The sequence below is a fragment of the Parus major genome, chromosome 25LG2 (genome assembly GCF_001522545.3).
Source record: "Parus major isolate Abel chromosome 25LG2, Parus_major1.1, whole genome shotgun sequence".
NCBI classification, from domain to species: Eukaryota; Metazoa; Chordata; class Aves; order Passeriformes; family Paridae; genus Parus; species Parus major.
In genome coordinates this window covers 521,950-544,816 of record NC_031794.1, presented here as the reverse complement: position 1 = coordinate 544,816, position 22,867 = coordinate 521,950, and the positions used below count along the sequence as shown (strand labels likewise).

Below are 22,867 nucleotides of genomic sequence, written 5' to 3'. Positions count from 1 at the left end.
GCCTTCAGGAGAAGCTTTTCCCCTCAGGTTGCGTGAACTTCATTCCGGTGATGAAAAACAACGTGGTTCAGAGCCCAAGCGGAGGAAAAAAGTGAAAATACAGACCGTGATCCCGATGTTAACGTCGTCTAAGTAAGGATAAATTCAGCCAGGCTTTGGTACAAATGCAGGGGGTGAAAACAGGAAAAAAATCCTCATAAAATTCTTCAGGTTGCCCAGTTAAGCCCAGTAGCAAGAGAATTCCAAAGTGTGTGTTTTCAGGCAGCTCCTGCTGCCATGTAGTTCCTAATGACCCCCAAATTGCTCCTGCTTTCCCAGGGCAATGTGGCATGTGCAGGTTCCAAGGCAAATCTCCCCCGCCCTCAACTACATCCCTATATCCCATTGCCCATTTCCAGGTTAATTCAGTCCAGGCACAGTACTGAAGGGATTTGGCGTTACTGTTGTGACCCAGGTGCCTGGGCCAGGGGAGTGAAGGTTTGGGGCTCCCACAGGTCAGACTTCCAAAAAAGGGAGGGTTTTTTTGGTATGAAATGTGACCAAGAACTACTAGAACTATCTCTTGCCATTCCCACACATTCCATAATGACCAGTTAGCCTTTTCGCCCCTTTATACTCCCTCAAATGAAGTTAATGTAAAAAAATCATACTGCCGAGGATATAAACCCCAAGGGTCTCTCAATGCCTGGCTTGCAGGCAGCTCACTTTCAACTTTCCTCATCTATATGTGAGAATGAGGAAGCCGACATTATCATGGAATCCCATGAATTCAGGAATTTGGCCTTGGAGAAGACTGTAAAATCCTTTGAGCTGCATGATGGAGTAATGAGGAATTTCAGAATGAAAACTGCTCCATTTTCCAGCAAACAGAGCTGTTGTTGATTTTGGCAGGAGAGCTGCCATATGCTAAAAATATACCAGTTTCATTGGTCATACCCATTGCAAAGGTCTCAACCAAAGAAGAGGTCTGAATTTATAAGATAAAAATGATGCTTGAATTATTTTTATCCATTTCTGAGTCTCTTGGTTGTGCCAGGGGTTGCACTGTCACATTAGATGTGCACACTTGTGTTCTCCATTTGCTCATCGATCAACTGGCACAAATGGAGAGTCAGGAAGGCAGCTCCCCTGGGGTACCAAAATGCATGGGATAGAACAGAAGGAGTCAGGGACAGCTGCAGCTTGAAGCAGGACATGGAAAATGTCCCTCTGTAGGGCCTGGGGCAGGGAAATTCCTGTTGCTACTGCTGTTGGGAGGTTTCTCACTGGTGTTAGAGTTTGGTCTCCTGGGGAACACTTTTCTGGTTTTAAACTTTAAAATTACAATTCATAGTATGCTTCATAGTATGCACGGTTTCTGCTTTGAGTGTGTCTCATTAAAAAAATTAAAAATGAGCCCCAAAAATAGCCAAGGAAGGTCTTTCCTACTGATTCTAATTTAATTGGCACAAATGAAGGAGAATCCAAAAATAAATGTTTGGCCACAACAGCAAACCAGCAGAAAACCACAGGACACATTAAAGCATTAAAGAAGAGGATTCTGTTCTAGGGAAAAAATTACCCCAGAGTGTGGGTTCATGTTGGAAAAGGAGCTGGTTTCTCCTATGTGAATGAAACATGTTCACACAGGGTGCTTGAGAGGCATTTCCTCCTAGACTAGAGTTAATTCAAATAAAATAACCTAGTAATGACTGAGGAGCAGCCAGCCAGAGCTCCTTGGCATTGCTTTGGTGAAGCACTGGTATCTTCTGGCCATTTGTGAGGGGCTTGATCACATCCCTGTCCCTGGGAATGTTGAGGACATGCAGGAATCATGTTTAAATAGGAATCTGAGGCTGGAAGGGAGCTCCTGGCTAATGGCATATTGAAATTAAGGCATCCCTGCAGCAAGTGCCTTTCTGAACTCATTTCAGAATCACATCTGTGTCTCTCAGCTTCATCACCATGATGAGTCATAATTATTCTGCTTAAAAGTGTGCTGTGGTGTTTCTTCTACGCTCCATGTGTTTTGAGTGAGCTCCCATGTCACAGCAAAACCTGACTGGAATGAATTGGATAATTTGTGTTCCTGGAAACCAAAAACATCTTTAGTCTGTTCTTTCATCAGCATCACTGTTGGAGGATCCACACCAACAGCTGTAGGATCAGCCTTGAGAATTCAAGTCTTGCCCTGTTTTGTGCAAGTCATAAGTCATTTAAGAATGTAATTGAGCGGTGACTTTTTAATGCCAAATGGTGGCTGTGCTCACACCTCCCATACACACCCACCCCATACTCCCACTGCAGTCGTGTGGCTCCAAAAGCTTCTGGTGTTAAATTCTGTGTTTGGGGTGTGCCTTGAAGAACAGACTTGTGGAGATGAGAATGTTTTCTCTGATGATCTACTGAGGGGTATTTCCATCTCAGTCATGTAGCGCTGAGGGTGGGGGGGGGAGGTTGCTGTTGATGAAATCTCTTACATTAATATACTACACAAATTAATGAGCTTTTTCCTGAGAGAGCCTTTTATTTCCCACAATCATCCACAGTTCCTCCTCGTTCATATCCCTGCACGGACCACATCATTCCTCTGCAAGCAACAGGAGGAATGGAAGGAGGAACAATATTAACCTCTCTCTGCTGTGAGGCTCTGGATTGCTGGAGGCTTCAATTGCTGCAGAATTTCTGCATGAATATTAATCATTCTCACTACAAAGAAAACTCCCAGAGAAGCAAAAAAATATTCCCTAGAACAAAGTGAGGAATCCCAGAGAAGATGGGAATAATCAAATGCCCACAGAAACAAACTGGTTAAATTTGCGAATTCTCACGTGCATCTCAATGCAAGTTTCTTAAGTGCTTTAGTAAACTTCTCAAATCACTCTTTCTCCTCTCTCCAACTCACCTGGATTTCTAATGGTGTGGAAAATGTGCTTCCACTGGGAATCAAGCAGGTCTGGACCGAAGTTCGGGCTGCCTGGGAGCGGGCAGCACTCGGGGCTGCTGTTGTTGGATGTATGTTGCTGTCAGCCCGTGCGTGCACTGCACGGGAGCCGGGCACTAGCACGCTGCTGCAGAGCCCGTGTGATTCCTCCTGTGCCACGTGCGGAGCAGGGAAGGGAAACAGCTCAATAATTGCAGTTCCACGGAAAGCTCCCGACGGCTGTTCCGTAGGAACGCGTTCCCAATCCTCCCGGTGAACTCGGCTTGCAGAAGCTCTGGGAGAACGAGCACTAGAGGGCAGAACGCGACCAGAGACGGGCGCGGGCTTTGGCGAGGGGGAAGCAGAGCCCGGCTGTCTCTGAGCTGCCTTCCCCCCGTGAGAGTCCAAGTGACTCCTTAAAATGGCACCTTTCTGGTTCTTCTAGGTAGAAAAGTGAAAAGAATTTTGTTAAGCACGGGAAGGAATCAAAGACAGAAAATACAGGAAATCCGTGGTTGGAATTGACTGAACTTGGTGGGTTTATGCTGTTCTTTGCACTGGGTACCGTGGAAGTTTGGTGATGACAAACTTTCCTGATTCATTTCTGTTCCCTCTTGCTGCCTTCCAAGAAACCAAGATTTCCCAAGATAGCTTTTCCTTCCTATGACTTGATTTCTAGAACACTGGAAGGAAAAACTCGGGAAGGAATAGCCTTTCCATTTCCTTCTGATTTCATTTCCCTGTATCTCCAGTAAGATAAATAATTTTATAAGTGATATAAAACATTTCCAGAAAGCATATAGTGAAAGCACGAAGCCCTCAGGATCCTCTGCCCAAACAAACTCCTTCCTTCCCTCTCTCTCTCTGTGTTTCAGTGAGCGCTCCAGCAGCCTCATTGTTTGGATAATTCAGGGTGCCAGATGGCTGTAAATATGTTCACAACCCTCCTTACCCTGCTCCCTCCTCCCTGGCACCCTCAATGCTCTACCCAGTACCAAGCACCTGGTCTGTTCCCATTTGGAGTCTCCCTTCTCCCCTCTGGAGCTAAATTGGCACTGCTGGTTTGTATTTTCCCTTTAAATGAAGTGGGAAAATCTTAGGGAATGTTTTGTGCCAGGGAATACTGAATTCTTCCTTTGCTGTCACTTGCACCATCAGTTAATTGAAAATGTGCCTCCTGCCCTGTGGCATCAGCCTTTTTCCTGCAGGAATCCTGTCCCTGACATAGGAAGATGCAGCTCACCTGCAGCGAATCATGAGGGAGGAGCAGCTGCTTCCTATTTTGAGCGCAGCCATCTCATACTTACCCTTGGCATGGGGTTAGGGCGCACAGAACAGGGTGATTCATCCCAGATCATGCCCCAAGGACCTGGCAGAGGCGGCGTTTGAACAACCAGCCCCATTCTTCCTGCCTCACAGGCTCTAGATTCATTGTCATACTCTGATCCTGTTATTCCATAACTCGTGAGGGCCCGAATTCTGGGCCCTGAGCCCCTGAGATAACTTTTCTGTGTAATGATATATTCCCAAAATGCTGAGCAGTAGAAAATGACAGAAAGCTGTTTCAATGGCACTGTAAAAAGGGAAGTTGGTTTTAAAACACCTGAAAATACAGGCAGTGACGTTTTGAGAACTGAGGAATAACTGAGGTCACGAGCTGCCTGAGGAATGCTGCAGCAGCACAAACTCAGGTCATGGGAAGGGTGAGCTGTGCCCATGAAGGAACAAGAATTCAGCCAGATTTGTCTGTGGTTTTGCTCTCAATGATGAGCTGGTGGGTGAACTCTTCCCTGGAAAGCAGGAGGGAGCAGATGGCAGCAGGCAAATATCTGACTTGAGCAAGGAGAGAGAGAAACCTGTTTTCCAAAGGATCTATTTGACATACAGAAGCCAAATGTTATTTTTATGAAGCAGTATGAGCCAGACCTCTCATTTATTGAACCGTACCAGTTTGTGATCTGCCAGCAGACCTAACCTGAGTGACCCTGTGACCTATAAAGGACAAGAGAACCAGCAGGCTGGAGCAGGCATTCTGAGCAGGCTTTTCCAGGAACCTTCAGGATTCTGAATGCCACCTCACGATTTCTGGGAAGCACGACTCCCAGCTTGGTCTGCAGAAAGGTAGACAGCGCTCAAATTATATATAGCAGCAAGTGGGCTGGGAGGAGAAACACTTGGCTGCACAGAGCAGGAGGCTGCTCTGGAGGAACCCAGGGAGTGTTGTGAGGTGCAGCACAAACCACTGGCATCTGGTGAGTGGAGCTGGGCCAGTGCTGGCCTATGGGCTGGAACTAACGGAGTGAAGGAGAGTCCTGGGCAGTGCCAGGGGCACACTGGGTACACACAGATTGATCCCTTGCTCTCAGCTCTTCTTCATCCTGTTCCATGCCCTGCCATGGGCAGGGACACCTTCCACTGTCCCAGGCTGCTCCAAGCCCTGTCCAACCTGCCCTTGGACACTTCAGAGTTGGGGCAGCCACAGCTTCTCTGGGAAACTTGTGCCAGGGCCTCCCCACCCTCACAGGGAAGAATTCCTTCCCAAAACCCCATCTAAAACTTCTCTCTTTCAGTTTAAAGCCATTAATGACTCAGTCCATTTGTTGAGAGTCCTTTAAATAATGATGTCCACATCTCCACTGTGGCATTATTCCAGTCGATGCCAGACCTTTGCCTATTGCCCAGTATCAGCCTGTGAGCCACAGATTCCTCCAGCTCTGAATGGTTCCCTCTGTCCTCCTGTCCTACATGTATGGGCTCTTTATTCTGGCCATTCCGTCAGCCCCAGGGCAGGGGTTTGGAAGGAGAAATTACCATTTCAGTTCACAACTCCCAAGACACTGGTGTCAGGAGAGGGCTGAGCTCTGTCCTTAGAACTCTGGCTGGTCTGGCCTCTCCCAAACATTCCCAAATGTTAAAAAGATTTTGAAACCCTCTCTTGCCTCTGGGCTGGTATGATTTGTGTCAAAACAGAGCAACAAATTTTTAAACACATTACAAATTAAGGAAGTGGAAGAGTCACTGTAGTTTTCAGTTCCTCAGGACATTTTATAGAGTAAAACAAATCAGCAGTGTCTGAAAGCAGAGATTTGCTATTCCTGGGCCAGGCTCAGGAAACACTTCCAATAGGTACAACTACAGCTGCACCTTTCACCTTTTCTGTGGTGTCACTTTAACAGGTGTCCTGTCAGACATCCCCAGTGTTGAACCAGCCCCTCAGGGAGAGGAGTGTGGGGATCTCTGAGCCTGATGAGGAACTTTCAGACACCTCAAACTGGATTTAGGGAAAAGAAGTCCAAGGCACTGTACTGTGTATCTCACCAAAAAATTCCTTCCTAAAGAGAGGGAACGTGCACAAATCTCCACGTGTGCATATTCCAGGGATACGTTTGCACACAGGTGTATCTGGCATGCAAAACCGCTGAATTTTTCCATTTTCTATCTTTTTTTAGGGAAGTGGGTCTGTTCTTGCTGAGCTTTAATTTGAAAACCCAGTTGGAACTTGTTAAGTCAATAATTATTCTTGTGAATGTGGGTCAAACTATTTTATGTCTCATCATCTCTAGGGACTTGGAAGAAGATTCAATCCTCCAGCAGTCCAAGGTAGAAAGCACCACACTTCCCATTTTATTTCAAAAGTCCAAACTGATTGTCTCATGGGGGTAAAAGCTGATGAGGGATGGGGTCGTGTGAGCGAGTGGCATCACTGCAGCACCAGGTGCTCACCTACAGCTGCTGACACAGGAAAGAATGCCCCCAGCTCTGATAACATATCAGAGTGCCTTGGGATCTCATGCAATTTACTCCAAGGGCATGCTGAACATATTATTCAGTTGGGATATTGGAGGATCTATAACTTCCCACCTTCCACATCTGGACACAAATCTTACTTTCTCTTTTTAAAGCATTTGCCTTATTGGGAGAAAAAAAAAAAAACAATTTCTGCAGTTTTCTCCATCAGTAACTCCAGAAAATCCTTCTTCACAGCAGGAGCCATTGGCCGTGTTGAAAAATTGTATTTATTCACCCCCACCTCAGCCTGAGAACCTTCTACCATGAGTTACTGGTGTTCCTGCTCCACTCAGGGGCTTTTTCCAAGGATGGAAACTGCTGGAGAAACTGGACTTTATCTACCACAATTTTATTCCTGTGAACTGCTTTGTTAGGTGTAATTGAGCCCACTGCTACTGGAACAAAATGAACCCCTTTCTGCCTTACACCTGAGTTTTGCTGCCCTGTCAGCAGTGTGAGAGTTGCCTCCAAGTGTAAATTCTATTTAAAGCCACCAAAAGCCTCTTAATGGTTACCTCCTGCTTTCCAGCGGCCTCTCAGCACTGCAGAGACACTGCAGCTGCTCCCTCTGTCCCCAGATCTGCAATGGGTGAAACTTTGTGTCACATGGGGCTGATTTGTGGGGCTGCACCCCAAAATGTTCTCTTGGCAGGAAGTCTCTGGGTGGGGTCAGCTGTGTCTGAGCACAGCCCCTGTGGCTTGGGGGGTTTGTTGGGTTTTCAGCCCTCTCTACCCAGGCTGTTGGGTGCCAGTGTTTCACAGAGTTATGGAATCATGCAATGATTTGGGTCTTGGGAGGGACCTTAAATCTCATCCAGTTCCACCCCTGCCATGGGCAGGGGCACCTTCCACTATCTCAGGCTGCTCCAAGCCCCATCCAACCTAGCCTAGAACACTTCCAGGGCTGGGACCAACACAGCTGCTCTGGGCACCCTGTTCCAGAGCCTCCCCACCCTCACAGGAAGGAATTTCTTCCCAAGAATTCCATCCTAAGGTGTTTCTCTGTTATTCCCTTGGAAAAGCAGAGGATGGAGGAAGGGAGGGAGGGAGAGAGAAGGGGGTTTGCTTAAAGCTTTTGAGGCAGGCAGGGAGAAAATAACCAAAAAAAGACGCTTTGGTGGGGAGGGTGGGTGGGCTTCTGTGTGCCGCATGCAGCCGGGGTTCCTCGCCCCGCGGTCCTTATTTGGCTGGGAGCGGGAGCATTCCAGGGATTGGCTGTGCTGGGAAGCAGGCAGGGAGTGCAGGCACTGGAGCCGAGTGCCAGCTGACGAGCACAGCACACGCTTGCCCACTCCTCACCATGTGTTGAGCAAATTGCAGCTATTTTTATAGGAGACGCTTTGCCTACATCTTAAGAATCCAGTCCCAATCCCGTCTCCCTCTAGTGTAATGGGAAATCCCCTTCCCAGCCCCCTTTTCCCTATTCTCTACATGTTTTCAAGGCACAGTTGGGCAGAACCCAGAGTTCTTGGCCATTATCAGGCTTCAGACTTCTCTGCTGTGCACTGCCCGGCCAGGGCACTCTGTATTCCTGTAATGATCCAGTGTTTTGTCTCCAGACCCAACATAATTGCCACGCTGGACAATACCGGCCCTTTCTGGGAACGGCAGCCGGCTGCTCCACTGCTGGGCGAGCGCAGCCCCGTTGTGCGGAGTTATTCCCGCATGGATAGACCCACCGGCCGGGGGCGATGATGCACAAAGCCGCGTCTGTGCTGCCCTTGGCTTTGCTGCTCCGTAGGGCTCCCTGCACCGTGCCAGCGGCTTTGGGAATGCCTCCGCAGGCAGGGGCCGGGCAGGGGGCTGGCGGGAGGCAGCAGGGAAACAGAGAGGGGAAACTGTGAGGGGTGAGCAGAGAGGCAAGAGCCCCAGAACTGCCCTTAGGAGCTTCAGGGCCTCCCTGAGGAGAGCAGGACGGGGCTGCTCAGGTGTGCTGCTCGTGGGGACCTTTCCAGAGGCCTGCACTCAGAGCAGCATGGCAGTGAGCATTCCAAAATCCAAGGAGAGTTGCTGGTGTGGGAGTCACAAATACAGCACCTCGCTGGCACTAACTGGGATGCAGGTCATAAGGGAGATTCAGCGGTTCCTTGCAAAACACTTTGTTTAGCAATCCAGTTCATTAACTTGGAAAGGCACTGAAAGTCATCCCTGGAAGTATCACTGGGGTCTGGTTAAGCCAAACTCATTGAGAAAGGTTTGGGGTTTGGTTTTATTTTTTTCTTTAATTTAAAAAAATCTTATCATCACAGCCAGGAAAGGAAAGAGAAAACACCAACCATGACCAGGAAGTAATTCTGTGGGTTTAATATTTTTGTGGACTATTTGCCATGTAGGTAATAGAATTAGGTTTCCTTTTAAAAAACAAGGAACAGTTGGATGTTACCACGAGTGAACTTGTGAGACACAGCCACGTCCTGCTCGTGGCTGTGAAAGCTGAGCCAGCCCGTGAGCTGACGATCTGAGCTCTGCTCTGGGCTCAGTTTTCGTTCCAGCCAGGCTGATTCAGATCTTGGACAGCCCAAGCAGAACCTGCTGCTGACTATGACACCTGAGAGGGCAAGGCAAACCTACCAAAACTGCTGTTGGCTTGTGGTGTCTGGCTCCTGCACACACCCCTATTGCTCAGCTCAAAGAAAATGTAAAAAAAAAGAGAAATGAGAATGGAAAAGCCCAAACCTCCCCCAGCTGCCTGTGTGGGCTGTCGAATCCAAGGCTTTGATCCTCTGGTTGCACAGAAGGGAAGACACGTCGCTGCTACCTCCCACTGCTCGGGGCCAAGGGGGTCTGGGAAGCATTCATGGCCCGACAGGGTCAGGGTGGATATGGAGTGTGTTGCTGCTGCCCTTCTGGAGGGCTCTGCATGCACCCCAAAATAACAGCTGCCAGCCCCAAGTTTTCTAGGGGACTGTGCCAGGACAGAGCTCTGCGAGCTGCACCCAGCAAATGCCTCAATGGCCTGTGTAACGCTGGCAACCAGCCTGGACTTCCCACATCTTCAGGGAAGTTCCTGGACACTGGGGACTTCTCAGCAGTGGTGGGGATGGACACCTTTTTTAACCTTTTAATGTCACTTATTTCTGAAAGGGAACAGGGCAAGTGTCCCAGTGAACGAGACGTAGTTTGGGGCACAGCCCAGACATGAAAGCAGCAATGCCAGGGCTCATCCAACTCCACTCCATGGAGTGCTCCAGGCAGACACGGGCAGTTCCCGGGAACCAGTGCTCACTCCTGTTCTTGGAGCATGACAGGAGCTGGGGCCTGCAGTGCAAAGGGAGCTCTTACAGAGGAGTATAAACTGCAACTGATTTATTGGAACACGGGGTTGATTCATCAGGGGATGCGATGGAGGAAAGGAAGGGTCCAAGCTTTGAGAAGCAAATTTGGGAGAGAACAGGCACCTTTTCACTCTTTTGAACACTGTAAATAATAATAATAATAATTAAAAAAAAAAAGACCCAATTGCTTCCCTCCCCAGTCCCTCCCTCCCATCCCAAGGCTTGCCTTCACATCATGCTCTTCCTAAACTGCGACTGTGAGCTCTGTTTGGGCTTCGAGTCTGACTGCTGCAGCTCAAACTGTTTGTATAGGTCCCTCAGCTCTTTGATCTCCTGCAGCACCCTCTTAGCTTGGCTCCAGGTGGAGGAAGCCTCCCCCAGCAGCCTCTCAGATTCCTGCAGGATCCTTTCAGAGTCCGACTTGGAACATGATGAGGAAGAAGAGGTGGTGGTGATGGTGGTGCTGGTGTTGGAGTCCTTGGTCTTTCTTTTGCCTTCCCCGTAGCCCTTCACCTCTGTCAGCAGTTCCTGAGTTTTTTCCAGTTTCAGTGCAACCAGTTCCTGTATCCGGGACAGCTGCTCCGGTTCTGCCGAGGCAAACTGAGCCTCCAGCCCCTTCCTCAGCACCGCCCGGTGCGTGGAAGAGTCCCGTCGGGACAGGATTTCTTCCATGGAGGCACATTTATTCTTTTCTGAGTGCGAGAGCTTTTTGGGGACCTGTGGTGTGTACATGGTCCCTTTGTCAAAGGAGTCATTGCGCTGCCCCGCTCTATCCCATGAGGTCACCTCCTGTCGCGGGAGGCTCCCTGTCCGCCCTTTCTCTGATGACTTGGTGTTCTCCGAGTCCGAGCGGCGCCGCCCAGCAGTGAGGTGTGCCACGGACTTGTCCAGATCCACCCGGAAACTCTCCTCGCAGGTGCTGTGATCCTCCGGAGAGGCGTCTTCCTCCTGGATCAGGTCGAGGGTCAGCATTCCATCAGAGGTTGAGGTAGATGCCTGGAGGAGCAGAAAGCAGAGCTCAGTTGGCACCAGAATGGCTGCCCCTGCTTCCAAGGGTCTCTGCACTGTGGATACACGCTACAGAGAAGGAGCGGGAATGCTCCCTCACTCAGTGACAGAGCCTTGGGGCAGCTTTTGCCAGAAGGTTTGCACAGTGCTGTGCTGATGACCCAGAGCTGTCTTTATGGCAGCTCTCAGTTCAGCATGGAGCTCCAACACCGGCTCTCCTTGCACTTACTTACAAATGGAACACTTGCAGGGGAATTTCACCCAAGCAGGTGTCTGGGATTGATTGTACCTACCACAGCCATGAGGTGACCCCGCGTGGGAGGGCGCCTGGAGTGCTGGATCTTGGCTCTGTCACGTGTTGGGTGGGCAAGGAAACTGTCCTCTTCCACAGTGACCTGCAGGGTGACACAGGCTGTGAGCACAGAACACCAGCCACTCCCAGCTCCTGGAGCTGTAAGCAGGAGGAGACTGGCAGGGAACGGGGTGTGGGAGTCCAGTCTTGGAAGTGACCCAGTGTTGGCCTGGTCTCTGCCCTCTGTGCCATGGTGGGATTACATCTGCTCCAGTCATTCCTGACAATTGAACCTGTTTGCAAAGACTCCTGTGACAGACTCTCCTGGAAGCCATCTCTCCTGGTGTCTGCTGTGCTGCTTCCTGCTCAAAAGCCTCCCCCATAGTCTGACCTTGGTTTTCCTTCACTACAGGCTCTGTGCTGCCTTCCAGGAGAGCAAAGAGCCTCCTGGCAGTGCCATGGCACTGTGGGAAGCTGAGTGTGAATGGGAGAGCTGAGACAGGTTTGAGCTGAGGAAGGGTTGCCATGAAACATTAATGTGAGAGTCAGGCCTGGAGCGAGGGCACAGCCTGCTCCAGCTAGGTTCTCCTTCACACTGAAGGAAACTGTGGGAATGCTCACCCTGACGTGCCTCTGCCAGCCCACCTGGTGTTCTAAGTACACCCTGTGTCCCCAGGAGGAGGCTGAACTGGGGCTGCCCTGTTATTTTTCCTGGCAGAAGCTGCTTTGTGTAACTGGGACTTTCACACGCCCCTTGAAAAGCAGGAGGAGTTCTGCTGGAGACACTTTGTGTGGATGTGTCCCTAAGACAGGGCTGTTCCCAGCAATCTCAAACCTTCACCTGGGCTGAGACACGGGAGCTGGGATTCAGCCTGAATCCTGCTCACCTCGTCCAAGATCCGGTTTTTAGCACGTGTGATGGCAGAGTTGAGGGCATTAATCCAGGACTCTTTCTCTTCTGGACTCACAGCCAGGAAGATCAGATTTGGTGCCTACAAAAGAGGGAATTCAGGTCAGTGCCAGAACTCACACAGGGACAGGCCTATGGCTCTACAGAAAAGGCAAAGCAGAGCAGAGCCTCCAACCCTCTTTGCCTCACACAGCAAACCCCAGGACCATTTACATCCCTCTCTTCCCTGCATCGCCCAGGACCATCCACATCCCTACCCACCCCTGGAGCCAGTGGCTCTTGAGCTGGCTGATCTGGGCAAGCCCCACATACCGTGTTTCCAGGCTGCCTGGAGTGGGCGAGAGTAAATTTGCTGTGGTTCTTTTTGCTTCTACTTTTGGACTTCCTGAGCTCTTCACATTTCTCATAGTCACTCAGGTCAAACATTTCCTGTATGGTTTTTTCATCTTTCACCTGCAAAACAGCAAGAAAATTAGAACTTTGCAGATGTCAGACAGAGATGCCGCTGCTCTAGCCAGCAGGATTTCAACAGGAGGATTTTGACTAGTCTCTTCTGGAATGAAGGGGCATATTTAGAAGGATAGCAAGAAAATCACACTTTGCCAGGTTAATTTGCCAGGTTAAGGTGGCTCTTCCATCCCCAGCGTTACTGGCAACAGGCTGAACAGTCATACAGGTGTGATCAGACACAGCATTCCTGCTTGTGGGCCCTCAAAATGTGCAGGATTTATTCCAGCCACAAGGAGAGGGCCCTGTGTGCTGGGAGGGGGCTAGGGTGGAGGTGAGAGGTGCAGGAGAAGGTGGGCTCTCATCTCTGGTTCAAGGGGACAATTATTCTCTGCAGACAGCAGAACAAGAGGTGGAGCAATAAGGATTAGCACTTCCTATTTTTTACTCTGTGCTGGCAGCTGGCTCTGGGGGAAGTACGGCCGGGCCCAGAGTGTGGACGTGACACTGAGCCCCAGCCCTGCAAGGGGGCTGTGGGCAGAACCCACCACCCGGGCAGGGGCTGCCAGGCTGTCCCGAGGCTCTCAGTGTCCTTTAAAGAGTCCTTGAGTGACCACTTTACAAGATCTTCCGTTTTCCAGGTCTGTTCCACAACACTCTGCCACAGTGCGACAGGTACATGGGGATGGATCAGTGTCACTGAGGCTCAGATTAGAGATGGAGCTTGCACAGGGTCGCTGGGGCTGTGGCTGCACTGGGGGACAGGCAGGGATCTAGGGGCACATAGGGCTCTGGATGCTGACCCCTGACGGTGCTGTCCCTCAGAGACTTGGAGCAAAGGGAAAATGGCAAAGCTGTCCGTACCCTTCCTCTTCATTGCTCTCCTAATGCACCATCCTCAATCCCACTCTTAACAGCAGGGAAGCTCTGCTCTTCCATGGTAAACACAAGGAATTAGGAAACTGGGGTGGGAGACAGCTCAGGTTTGCATGTCCATTACAAACTCTGCACCAGGCTCAAATCCACATCCATCTGCTTAATCCGACTCCAGCCAGTCATCCCAGGCGGCATCAGCAGTGGAGGGTGTGTAACTTGGGTGCTGGGAAGGCAGATGGTGGTGAGGTCTGAGCCCTTGGATTTCCTGAAAGGACTCCACCCCATTTCATACATTTCCTCCACAGTTTTAGGAAGCAGTGAAGGAACTCCCCATGAATCTTCCATAGAATTTAATCAAAGAGGGTGACTAAACCAGCTTCCTAACCAGGGGCATGGATAACCTGACCATCTGGCCTTGCCTGATGACAGCAGCTCCCCTCTATCCTTTGTCCTTGTGCTCCTGAGTGTGTCCCCAGGATCTGCAGGACAATCACTGGCACTGCCATCCCTGACGGCCCGAGCTGGTTCCTGCTTGTGACACATCCCCTGTGTCTGGGTGTGATAACAGAGACTGTCTGGCTGCACATCCTCCCTACATGCTGCTAATCGGCTTTGATCTCTTCCCACTCCCATCCTACAATCCACCTCTTTCCAAGAATCTCTGCTGAATTGTGCCCGACTCATTTGCAGCAGGAAAAGCCGATCCCCCTCCGACCCCCAGCTGCGCTCTGCAGCTGAGACCAGAGCCCTTGCTCCAGATGTTTGCTCATGTGGGTCACTGGGGCTTCCCCAGCCCTTCCCTTCCTCTGCAGAGCTCACACAATCTCCTGCCTCCAGGAGTATCCCCAGGAAGCTGCAGGACAGAGCAGGTGTCTTTGTTCACACAAACACCCTGCAGGTGCAGCTCGTCCTTCAAACACCTGCAAATGACATGAGCCAGGGGACACTGCGCTCGGACACACTGAGGGGATCCTGCTCCTGTGTCTGACCCATTATAAAGTGCTTAAAGCTGGGAATAAGCAACATCCACAGGGGGATTCCTGGGGGAAGAGTGTCAGCAGCAGCCTGGAATAGGTGGCTGTGGTGGCACAGAAAAAACAGCGGATGTCTCACATGGGGCATGGCCAGCTGAGCCCCCTCTCATGTTCATGCAACAGAGCATCCAGTGTGCAGAGAGAGAAACTGGACAGAAGGAAGGTGAAAGGCAACTCCAGAGGCACCTGCCAGCTCTTTTGTCCTTTGCGGGAGGCTCCTGAGGCCAAAAGGAGGGAGGTGGTGGCATGAGAGGCAGCTCAGAGCAGCCTTGGAGGTGGGAGAGGCTGAGGACAAACCAGTCTGAAGAGCCACAGACTTACTGGGACCATGAGGCCAACAGAGCTGAAACCCTGGTCACTGTGTCAGTCGCAGGTGGGTGACAAACCTGCAGGGTATCACCTCCTCCATGTTCTCAGTGAGATAGGGGCCATCCAAATCAAACTTTCCAGGCTTCTCCAAAGAGGATTTGGCTGAATGTGTCCCAGCACCCTGTCAGTGCCCAGGAGGAAGTGACCTCTGGTATCATTTCTCAGTAGGAGAGGAGGAAGCAAGAGGTTGATGGTTGATTTTGGCAAAACCATTCCTAGCTGGGAGGTTTCCAGCAGGTCCCTCCTTCCCCAAAGCTGCCGAAAGCTTAAGAATTAAGGGATCTCAGAGCCTCACTGGCAGGTGGGTCCTGCTCTCCGTGCCCTGTGGGGAGCTCGGGATTAGAAGGATTAAGGTGAATCAATCCCAGCAGGTGCTGCCCTGGCTGTCTGCTGGCATTGCTGTCGGGCTGTACCCATGCGAGGCAGGCAAAACAACTGTGCCCTGGGGTTCCACTTGGCTCCTACCTGTGGCCAGGTGAGGGAAGGGGAACTGAGGCATGGAGAAGCAATCAGAAGCATCCCCCATCCCTACAGCAAGGAATATTTCTTTGCAGCCATGAGATCATGCAGCCCCGCACCCCTGGCAGCTGGCCCTGCTCGGGGTGTCACTGCCTGTGCCAAGGCTGACACTGCTCGGATCCGAGGAGAGGAGCTGCATTCCTTGCACTCCTTCCCTCACAGCTGCCGCCCGCCTGGGTTAGCCCCAGGGGCACCCAGCACTCCCTGTGCCCTGAGATGTGAGGGGCTGAGAGCACGTAATGGGTCAGAAGACCAGCCACGGCACCCAAATCCCTTCTCCAGAGGGTCACAGCTGTTGGTGCTTCCCAAACTCTGCTCCCATAGGAAGGCTCGTTGCAGCGCGCTGGCAGCGGGAGGGTCTCTGACCTGGGTTAATTTACCGCCCTTGGGTGTCTCACTGATGAGAGTCTGAATTTCCTCACCAAGCTGTGACCTGCAGTGACTCTGAACCTCCTGGACCCAGGTCAGGGCTGTGTTTTGGGGCCAAACCGCGCATGGAAGGGCAAGGCAGGTGCTCAGTCACAGCAGTCTGGGATTTTTGGTGACAATTTGCTTGATCAATTCCCTGCTGCACTGGGACACAGAAAAATGCGGAAGGTAAAGAAAATCACAAGACCCAGTGTGAGGCACCCACAGGACACTTGGGAGGCCACAGTGCGGCCCAGGATGTAACCAGAAACCTCCAGACTCTCAGTGCTGCCAAATACCCAAACATGGGCAGTTTTGGGACAGACAGTTCCCCTTGTAGGCTGCGACCAAAGTTTCACTTCCTCCAGCTGAGCAGCTCTACTTCAACAAGGGACGGAGCTGCCTGCAGACCTGGCTGAAGCCAGGCTGTCATCGGGACAGGGATGCACATGGGTGTGAGCAGGACTGTCCAGTCCTTGTCGTGGCCAGGTCGCTGCCCTTAGCTGCTGAGGGGATGGTGGCAGGACGTGGCAGGGACACCTTCCACCAGCCCAGATTGCTCCAAGCCCCATCCAACCTGGACTTGGACACTTCCAGGGATGGGGCAGCCACAGCTTCTCTGGGCACCCTGTGCCAGGGCCTCCCCACACTCACAGGGAGGAATTTCTTCCCAAAATCCCAATGTACTGAGTCCAGCGGCGTTCACTGAGGGCAAACGCCCCACGGAGCATTAGAGAACCGAGTATGCGAACACACCCCCAGCCCCTCGCTGGCCGTGCCGAGCTGGAACCGAGGAGCGGCACCTCCTCGAGTGCTCTTGTGCTAATTGAGCCAATGCCTTTGGTAGCAAACAAGGGAATGCTCGAGAGAAGCGTTTCCTCATCGCCCTCGGCAGCCGGGCTCGAGCTGCCGGGCAGCCCCCGGCTTCCTGCGAGGAAGTGCCGAGCCCGAGCCCAGCTGTGTCAGCTCGGCCGCTGCTCCCCGGCGCAGGCAGGGCAGGGACAAAGCTGGGTCAGGAACAGGGAACAATTCCCAGAAATGTACCGGGGGGAGGAACCGTCGTGAGGAGAGTGAGGGGAAAGAATGCAAGAGTGAGCTGAGAAGGTGGCAGTGTGCTCAGCAGAGCTCAGCCCGCTACACCTCATCTCTACAGAGCTGGTTCTGGCCGATGACCAAACGCTGAATAACCAAGGATTTTGGTGTGAGTTCGTGGAGTTCAGCAGCCGTGGGGGAGCAGAGTGAGCACGGCCAGAGCCTCAAGCTCCCATTTTGGGAGGTGTCAGACAAGTCCCACAGCTTTCAAAGGGCAGCACTCAAACACCCTGTTAGCATTTTCCATCAGCTGGGCTGCAAAATTACATTTCCTCTCCTTACAGACTTGTAAGGAAGAAGCCCAGGCTTCTATAAGACATTCCCAAATTCTCCCGACAAAACTGAATAACCAGAGCTGGTCTCTGACCTGCAAGCCCAGTCCTAGACAGAGAACAGGAAAAGTACACAAATTCCCAGGAGGAATATTGATGGCATTTTGTTAGTCTGAATTTTGGAAATCTCCCCACTGCAGACCTCAGCCCATGCTCAGCTCTGAGCTCTGAGAACGGTCTCTTTGTGCAGCATCAACACCTGCCCCAGCCAGCATACTTCCCGAGGGATCCCGGTGTGGAACAGACAATTCCCCTTCCCCATGGGCTTTGGGGAGACGGGATTCATTGCCCTGCTTCCCAAATGGAGAAATTCAGACAAAAGTAAATAAATGTCTGGTTTGGATCCATTTAATGAGCATGTGGCAGAGCCAAGGAGCTTCCAGGAACCTTAGGATTTAACCCTTTCTGCTCCAAGATGGTGGGGAGGGCTGGGAATGTCACTTCACCTGCAGAACCACCTCTGGAGCAGCCATGGAACATGAGATGAGCTGCCAGGAAACAGCGGGTGCTCTGGGAGCAGAGCTTGGAGCTACACACGGGCCTTCCCTGGCGCCCAGGAGGGGTGCTGGCTTTGCTAAGTGCTGGTGCTCTGGTTGGCATCAAACCCTGTGAGCAGGAAGTCTTGGGACACCCCCCAGGAGCCCCTCAGGAGTCCCTACAGGGAGACCCCCAGGATGCCAGACCCCTGACATGGCTTGTTCTACAGGCACAGAGTCAGCACACACCGGCAGCACACGTCACCTCCATGGCCAGCACGGAGTCACCTCTGCACACCAGCACCAGATGTCATCTGTGACCACATCTCTGCTGGCCACACAGATTCTTCCATATAAAGCCTCAGCAGCGGCTGCCGCGTGTTATTTATGGTCCCTCACACACACGTGGAGCCCGGGGGCCGCCTCAGGCCCAGCTGTGAGTTTTTCCCCCTATGAAACACAAACCTTCTTGTTCAGAACAGGCTCCTCCAGCCTCATCCCTCTCTGGTGCTCCCAGCACCGCTGGATTTGATCTGTAGCTACCTGGACATCTATTGCCTGTTCCTGTTTGTCTCTGGAGCAGCCAGATTGATGGGAGCAAGCTCTAGAATGCCAGCAAGCAGCTCAGCACAACCTGGGCATTCAGTCCACTTTTTAGGCCATTTCTCTGTTATAAAAAGCCCTGACCCTCTGCCTGTGCCATGTCCACATGTCCTTAAATCAAATTGTCCCTTCCTCTCTCCAGGTGCTGACAGAGCCAGGCCAGGCAGACCAACCACAGTCTGTGAGGAAATTACCTCCACTGAGGTGGAGGAAAGCCATAGAGAACAGGATTTTATCCCCAAGTCCCTGAGTTGGAGCAACCGGCATGCCTGATGTGGGCATCACTGCCTGGTGCAGCTCTGGGATGTCACAGGGGACAGAGGCTCTGGCCTGGGGAGTTCTACCTGATGGATTGATGGAGACAAAAAGCACAGGGAGGGCGTGCAAGGACAGCCAGGTGCTGGCTCAGCCGGACAGTCACATCCGATTACGTCCAGTGGCAACATCACGTTAAGCCTCAGCACCCAGCAAGGAGATGAGGGGCAGCCGAGGGGGCACGTGTTACAACACGATGTCAATCCGGGGTAAAATTTCCCCGTTTTCCTCTTGACATGGAGGAAAAATACAAGAGATCGACCTGTAAATGGCTCGATTTCAGTTGGGAGAGTGGAGTTATTTCCAAATAGAGAGTGAGCAGGTGGAAACAAGGCAGTGTTGGGCTCAAGGACAGAGGATAGGCACAGAAGGGAGCCGGCATTGCTGTCGCCGCGGCCGAAAGAGGTTTGAGGGCTTAACTCTCGCTAAGTGAATCGTTTGCGTGTCCACGCTGGGAAAATGTCGCCCAGCAGCGCTGTCTGGGAAAATCGCTGTCAGAGCCGACCCCGACCCCGACCCCAGCCGGGTCCCGCCGGCGCCAGCCCGGGGAGAGGAGAAGCCCCCGAGGAACCTCCTGGGCCCGGCTGGCGCTGCGAAGGGCCGGGGCTGCGCCTTTCATATGCAAAGGGAGGAAGGGGGGATGGGAAAGGAAACTGAAACCGATCCTACCTCCTTCTCCGAGATGTAAAGCTGATCTCCCTTTAGAACCACATAACGGTTTTTCCAGATTTCCCTAAAAATGCCTTTTCCGCAAAATTTCCGCACCCAGCCGACCTTCTCTGGCTGCACAGGTTGCTGGCTTCCATCCTGGTGCCCCTAACACAAAGCGAGAGGGAAGAAAATGGGGGAAAACGGGATTATTCTTGGTTTTACACTCCTTTTCTCCCCCTTCCCTCTTTGCCCAACTTTTGTCTCCCCCCGCCTCCGGCCCCTCTCTCCGCCGACGCCGGGACCGAGTCCCTTCCCCGGGGTCACTCCACGGGGATTTTTGTGCTGCAGACACGAAGCGACAGTAGCAGCACCGGGAGGACGCTGCGAGGAGCGGGCAGGGTTCCCTCCGCGGTTATATAAGACAGGCCGGTGTCTCTATCGCCTCATCCAACGGGCATTTATCCATGGAAAGGGGAACAGGAGGGGGATGGGCGGAATTTAAACCAACTGGGTTATTTTACCGCGATGAAAATTGCATTTTGGAGCTTTTCATGTGCAATTAATGCAAGAGGTGAAATCTACTGTTGGTTTCTATCAGAGGTGTCTCCGTAGGCAGCGATGGGATCGCTGGGTGCAGCACACAACACGCAAAGAGCGACGGATTGATGGTGCCTCCGGATTTTATCGTTTCCTTGTGTTCCAAGATGAAAACTGCCTGCCTACATCACCCAGTGTCTGTGGCGGCTGCGGGAGGCAGGAGGGGCGCTGGGCAGGGGCAGGAGCAGGGCCGGGCGCAAGGTTTGGGTCTCTTCGGGTCTGCCTGGGGGTCTGCGCGCTTATTGCGGGGGGGAGCAGAGGCGAAGCGAACAACCGGCCCCGGAGAGACAAGCCCCCCTCCCCAAAACATCCAGGAGCCTCCCTCACCCCGCCCTGCCCCGGCGAAGAACCGATTCTCTACTCACCCTTTTTGCAGAATTATTTTTTTTCATCGTTCCTTGGTGCGCTCGGAGGCGATTTGGGGCGGGGGGTCGCAGAGGGGCTCCCGGCGCGGGGGGACACCCGGGACTGCGCCCGCGATCCGCGCTGCCTTCGCCCCGCGTGGCTCAGGGCCCTCTCCCGTTACACGGCGCCCAGCCCGGCGCTCTGAGCCATCGCCAGCGCCGCCGCCGCGTCCCCCCCCGCCGCCACCATCCCGCAGCTCGGGGGGCTGCGCCGGGCTGCGCCGGGCTCCCGAGCTCCATCTATAGCCGCGCGCCCGTGACGTCGGGGTTCGCGGCACGGCGCGAATCGCAGCCCACGGGGCTTGTTCTTCTTTGTCTCTGACTCACCGGGGACGCGGGGCCGTGGGGCAGCGGGCGCGGGGCGGGCGGTGCCGCGCCTGCTGCGCCCAGCGGGGCCCGGCCGCGTTCCCGGCGGGCTCACGGGTCACCGGGAAACTTCCCAGGAGAGGGAAAAGCAGCCGGGTGGCACTGGGAGGGTTTTCTCTCCCCTAAAGGTGTTCGGAAGTGTGAACAAATCCCGCTGGAGAGAGGAGCTGAGAGATTTCCTGGGGAGGGGGCTGTGGGAAGGGGTCGCTTCCAGCACGGAGGGTCTGACAGCCTGGATTCAGAGCATGGCTTCCAAATGTGAGGAGACACTGAGCTTCCTAAAAAAATGCCCTATTTTGGCTTATTTTGTCTGTCTTCTTCATGTCCTGCAAGTGAGACTGAGGTCACGGATGGGATTTATGGATCAGAAGTGGGTGAGTTAGAGGGAAAAGCAGAGAAAGGAGAAAGTATTTCTGTCCAGAAAGATTGAGCCATCCATCAGTGGATCAGCTTTCTAATGACAGTGTCCATTCCATCACTGGACAACACCCCCCACCCCTGATTTCAAGTGTAATTTCACCCTAGTGCTGTGGAATTAATGCACGCAGAGTCCTAGGGATGTACTTGGATTACGGAGTGTTTCCAGAGCTTCTGTGAGTGTCTGTACCCCATTCGGAGCATCAGCATTTTTGCCATGAGCTGTGGATGCACTGGACACCTGAGAATACCTGGGACAGAGACACAAGTCAGTCTCTACACCAAATCCAGGGGCTGCCTTTTCGTCCTGTGCCTGTGCAGCCCTGAACTCCATGTGGCCCAGGACCAGGATTTGCCATCGCTGTGCCTCAGTTTCCCCTTTTACCCCATGTGGCCAAAGCTTGGTCCAGGCAGGGCTGATGGCAGAGGGAGAGATGAGCCATGCCCAGAGCCTCCAGTGTATCCCCAGGACACCACAGAACCTGCCAGTTTATTTAATGACATTTTGCCTCCCAACCGGACTTGTCCTTCCTCACATCCTGTTTTTGGTGGCCAGGGCCTGCAGAGTATCGGCTGATGGCCAATACCAGATGGCACAGTGCTGGTGGCAGTAGGACAGCTCTGTCGTGCCCTTTGGATCCAGGGCCCATGCTCTTCCCAAATGTCCTCTGGTGCCAGGGAAGTTTCCCTGAAACCACAGCAGGTAACAGACTTGCACACACCTCCCCGTCCCTGGGAACAGGAATTCAGCTGCAGTTGGAATCCTCGGGCTGTTCTGACAGTGCAACAGTGAGTCATGCTGTGAAGGATGTGACCAATGATTCAGAGCTGGAAACATCAACAATTTACATGGAAGGAATGAGAGGAGGGAACCTGTCTCCCATTTCTGTACCAGAAACAGGCGGCTGTACTTGCAGCAGCGAGGCTGACCCTGGAGGCTGCTCACCAGTGGGACAGGTGACATGGTCTGGGCAGCTCCTCATCCCTGTCCCCATCGCCATCCCTGTGGGCAGAATGAAAAGCCTCTCCAAGATGTGTTTGTGTCTCTATGTTCACACAGCCTCTTTGCCACCCCTGGCCCTGATGCTGTAGCTGCTCCTTGTGCAGATCCATAATCAAGAGTTGCCAAAATCACCCCTTCTTGCAGAGCAGATCAGCAAACTCTTTGTTTATTTACGTATTTAACACCCCACACACAGCATTTTGCCTCTGGATATCAAGTGTGAAGCTGCTGCCTGGAAGGTGAGCAGAGTTTAATTAGGACACATGATTTTCTGTGTCTCTGGCAATAATTACAGCGCTGGTGTCTGGGAAAGGGGCTGCTGGAGGACTGGATGGGGCAGGGGGCTGCCCAGTATCCTCTGACAGCTGTGACTCAGCTCCCCTCTGCTGGGGTCTCAGGTTGTCAGAGGAATTCACTTGCAGCTCTGCCTGTCCCAACAACCCAAAATTCACTCACCCAGTGCCCACCCAGTTCCACCTCTGGCTGTGAGAGAACCCACCCCAGCACAAGTTGTGTTCTCCTCTCCCTTCCCCAAAGAACTGCCCAGGACCCCCAGGGCCAGGCTCCCTCCTCCTTGCAGGGCTTTGCTCTCTCCCACATCAACAGGACTTAGTTGTGATGCCAAGATAACTCCCAGGGATTTAGGAGCTCATTTCATTTGATCTGGCTTGTTAATTCCCAGTCAAGTGCTGATTAGAGGCCAGGGAGCAGAGCTGGAAATGCATTTGCAGGCTCCTTGATATGGTCCTGGAGGGGAGCAAAAGCTCCTGCAAAGGAGCTGC

General features: G+C 52.5%; 1 protein-coding gene across 1 annotated transcript; it reads right to left on the bottom strand.

Annotated features, from left to right (window-relative positions):
- Positions 1-8,973: 8,973 nt before the first annotated feature.
- PLEKHO1 (pleckstrin homology domain containing O1) lies at positions 8,974-20,563 on the bottom strand. The gene is made up of 7 exons (XM_015650328.2): positions 20,261-20,563; positions 19,317-19,463; positions 12,489-12,629; positions 12,154-12,258; positions 11,268-11,369; positions 10,193-10,962; positions 8,974-10,108 (listed from the first exon to the last, which is right to left on the bottom strand). Exons 1-6 carry the CDS (start codon positions 20,285-20,287, stop codon positions 10,195-10,197), a joined length of 1,290 nt encoding a protein of 429 aa, XP_015505814.1. The 5' UTR covers positions 20,288-20,563; the 3' UTR covers positions 8,974-10,108; positions 10,193-10,194.
- Positions 20,564-22,867: the final 2,304 nt, after the last annotated feature.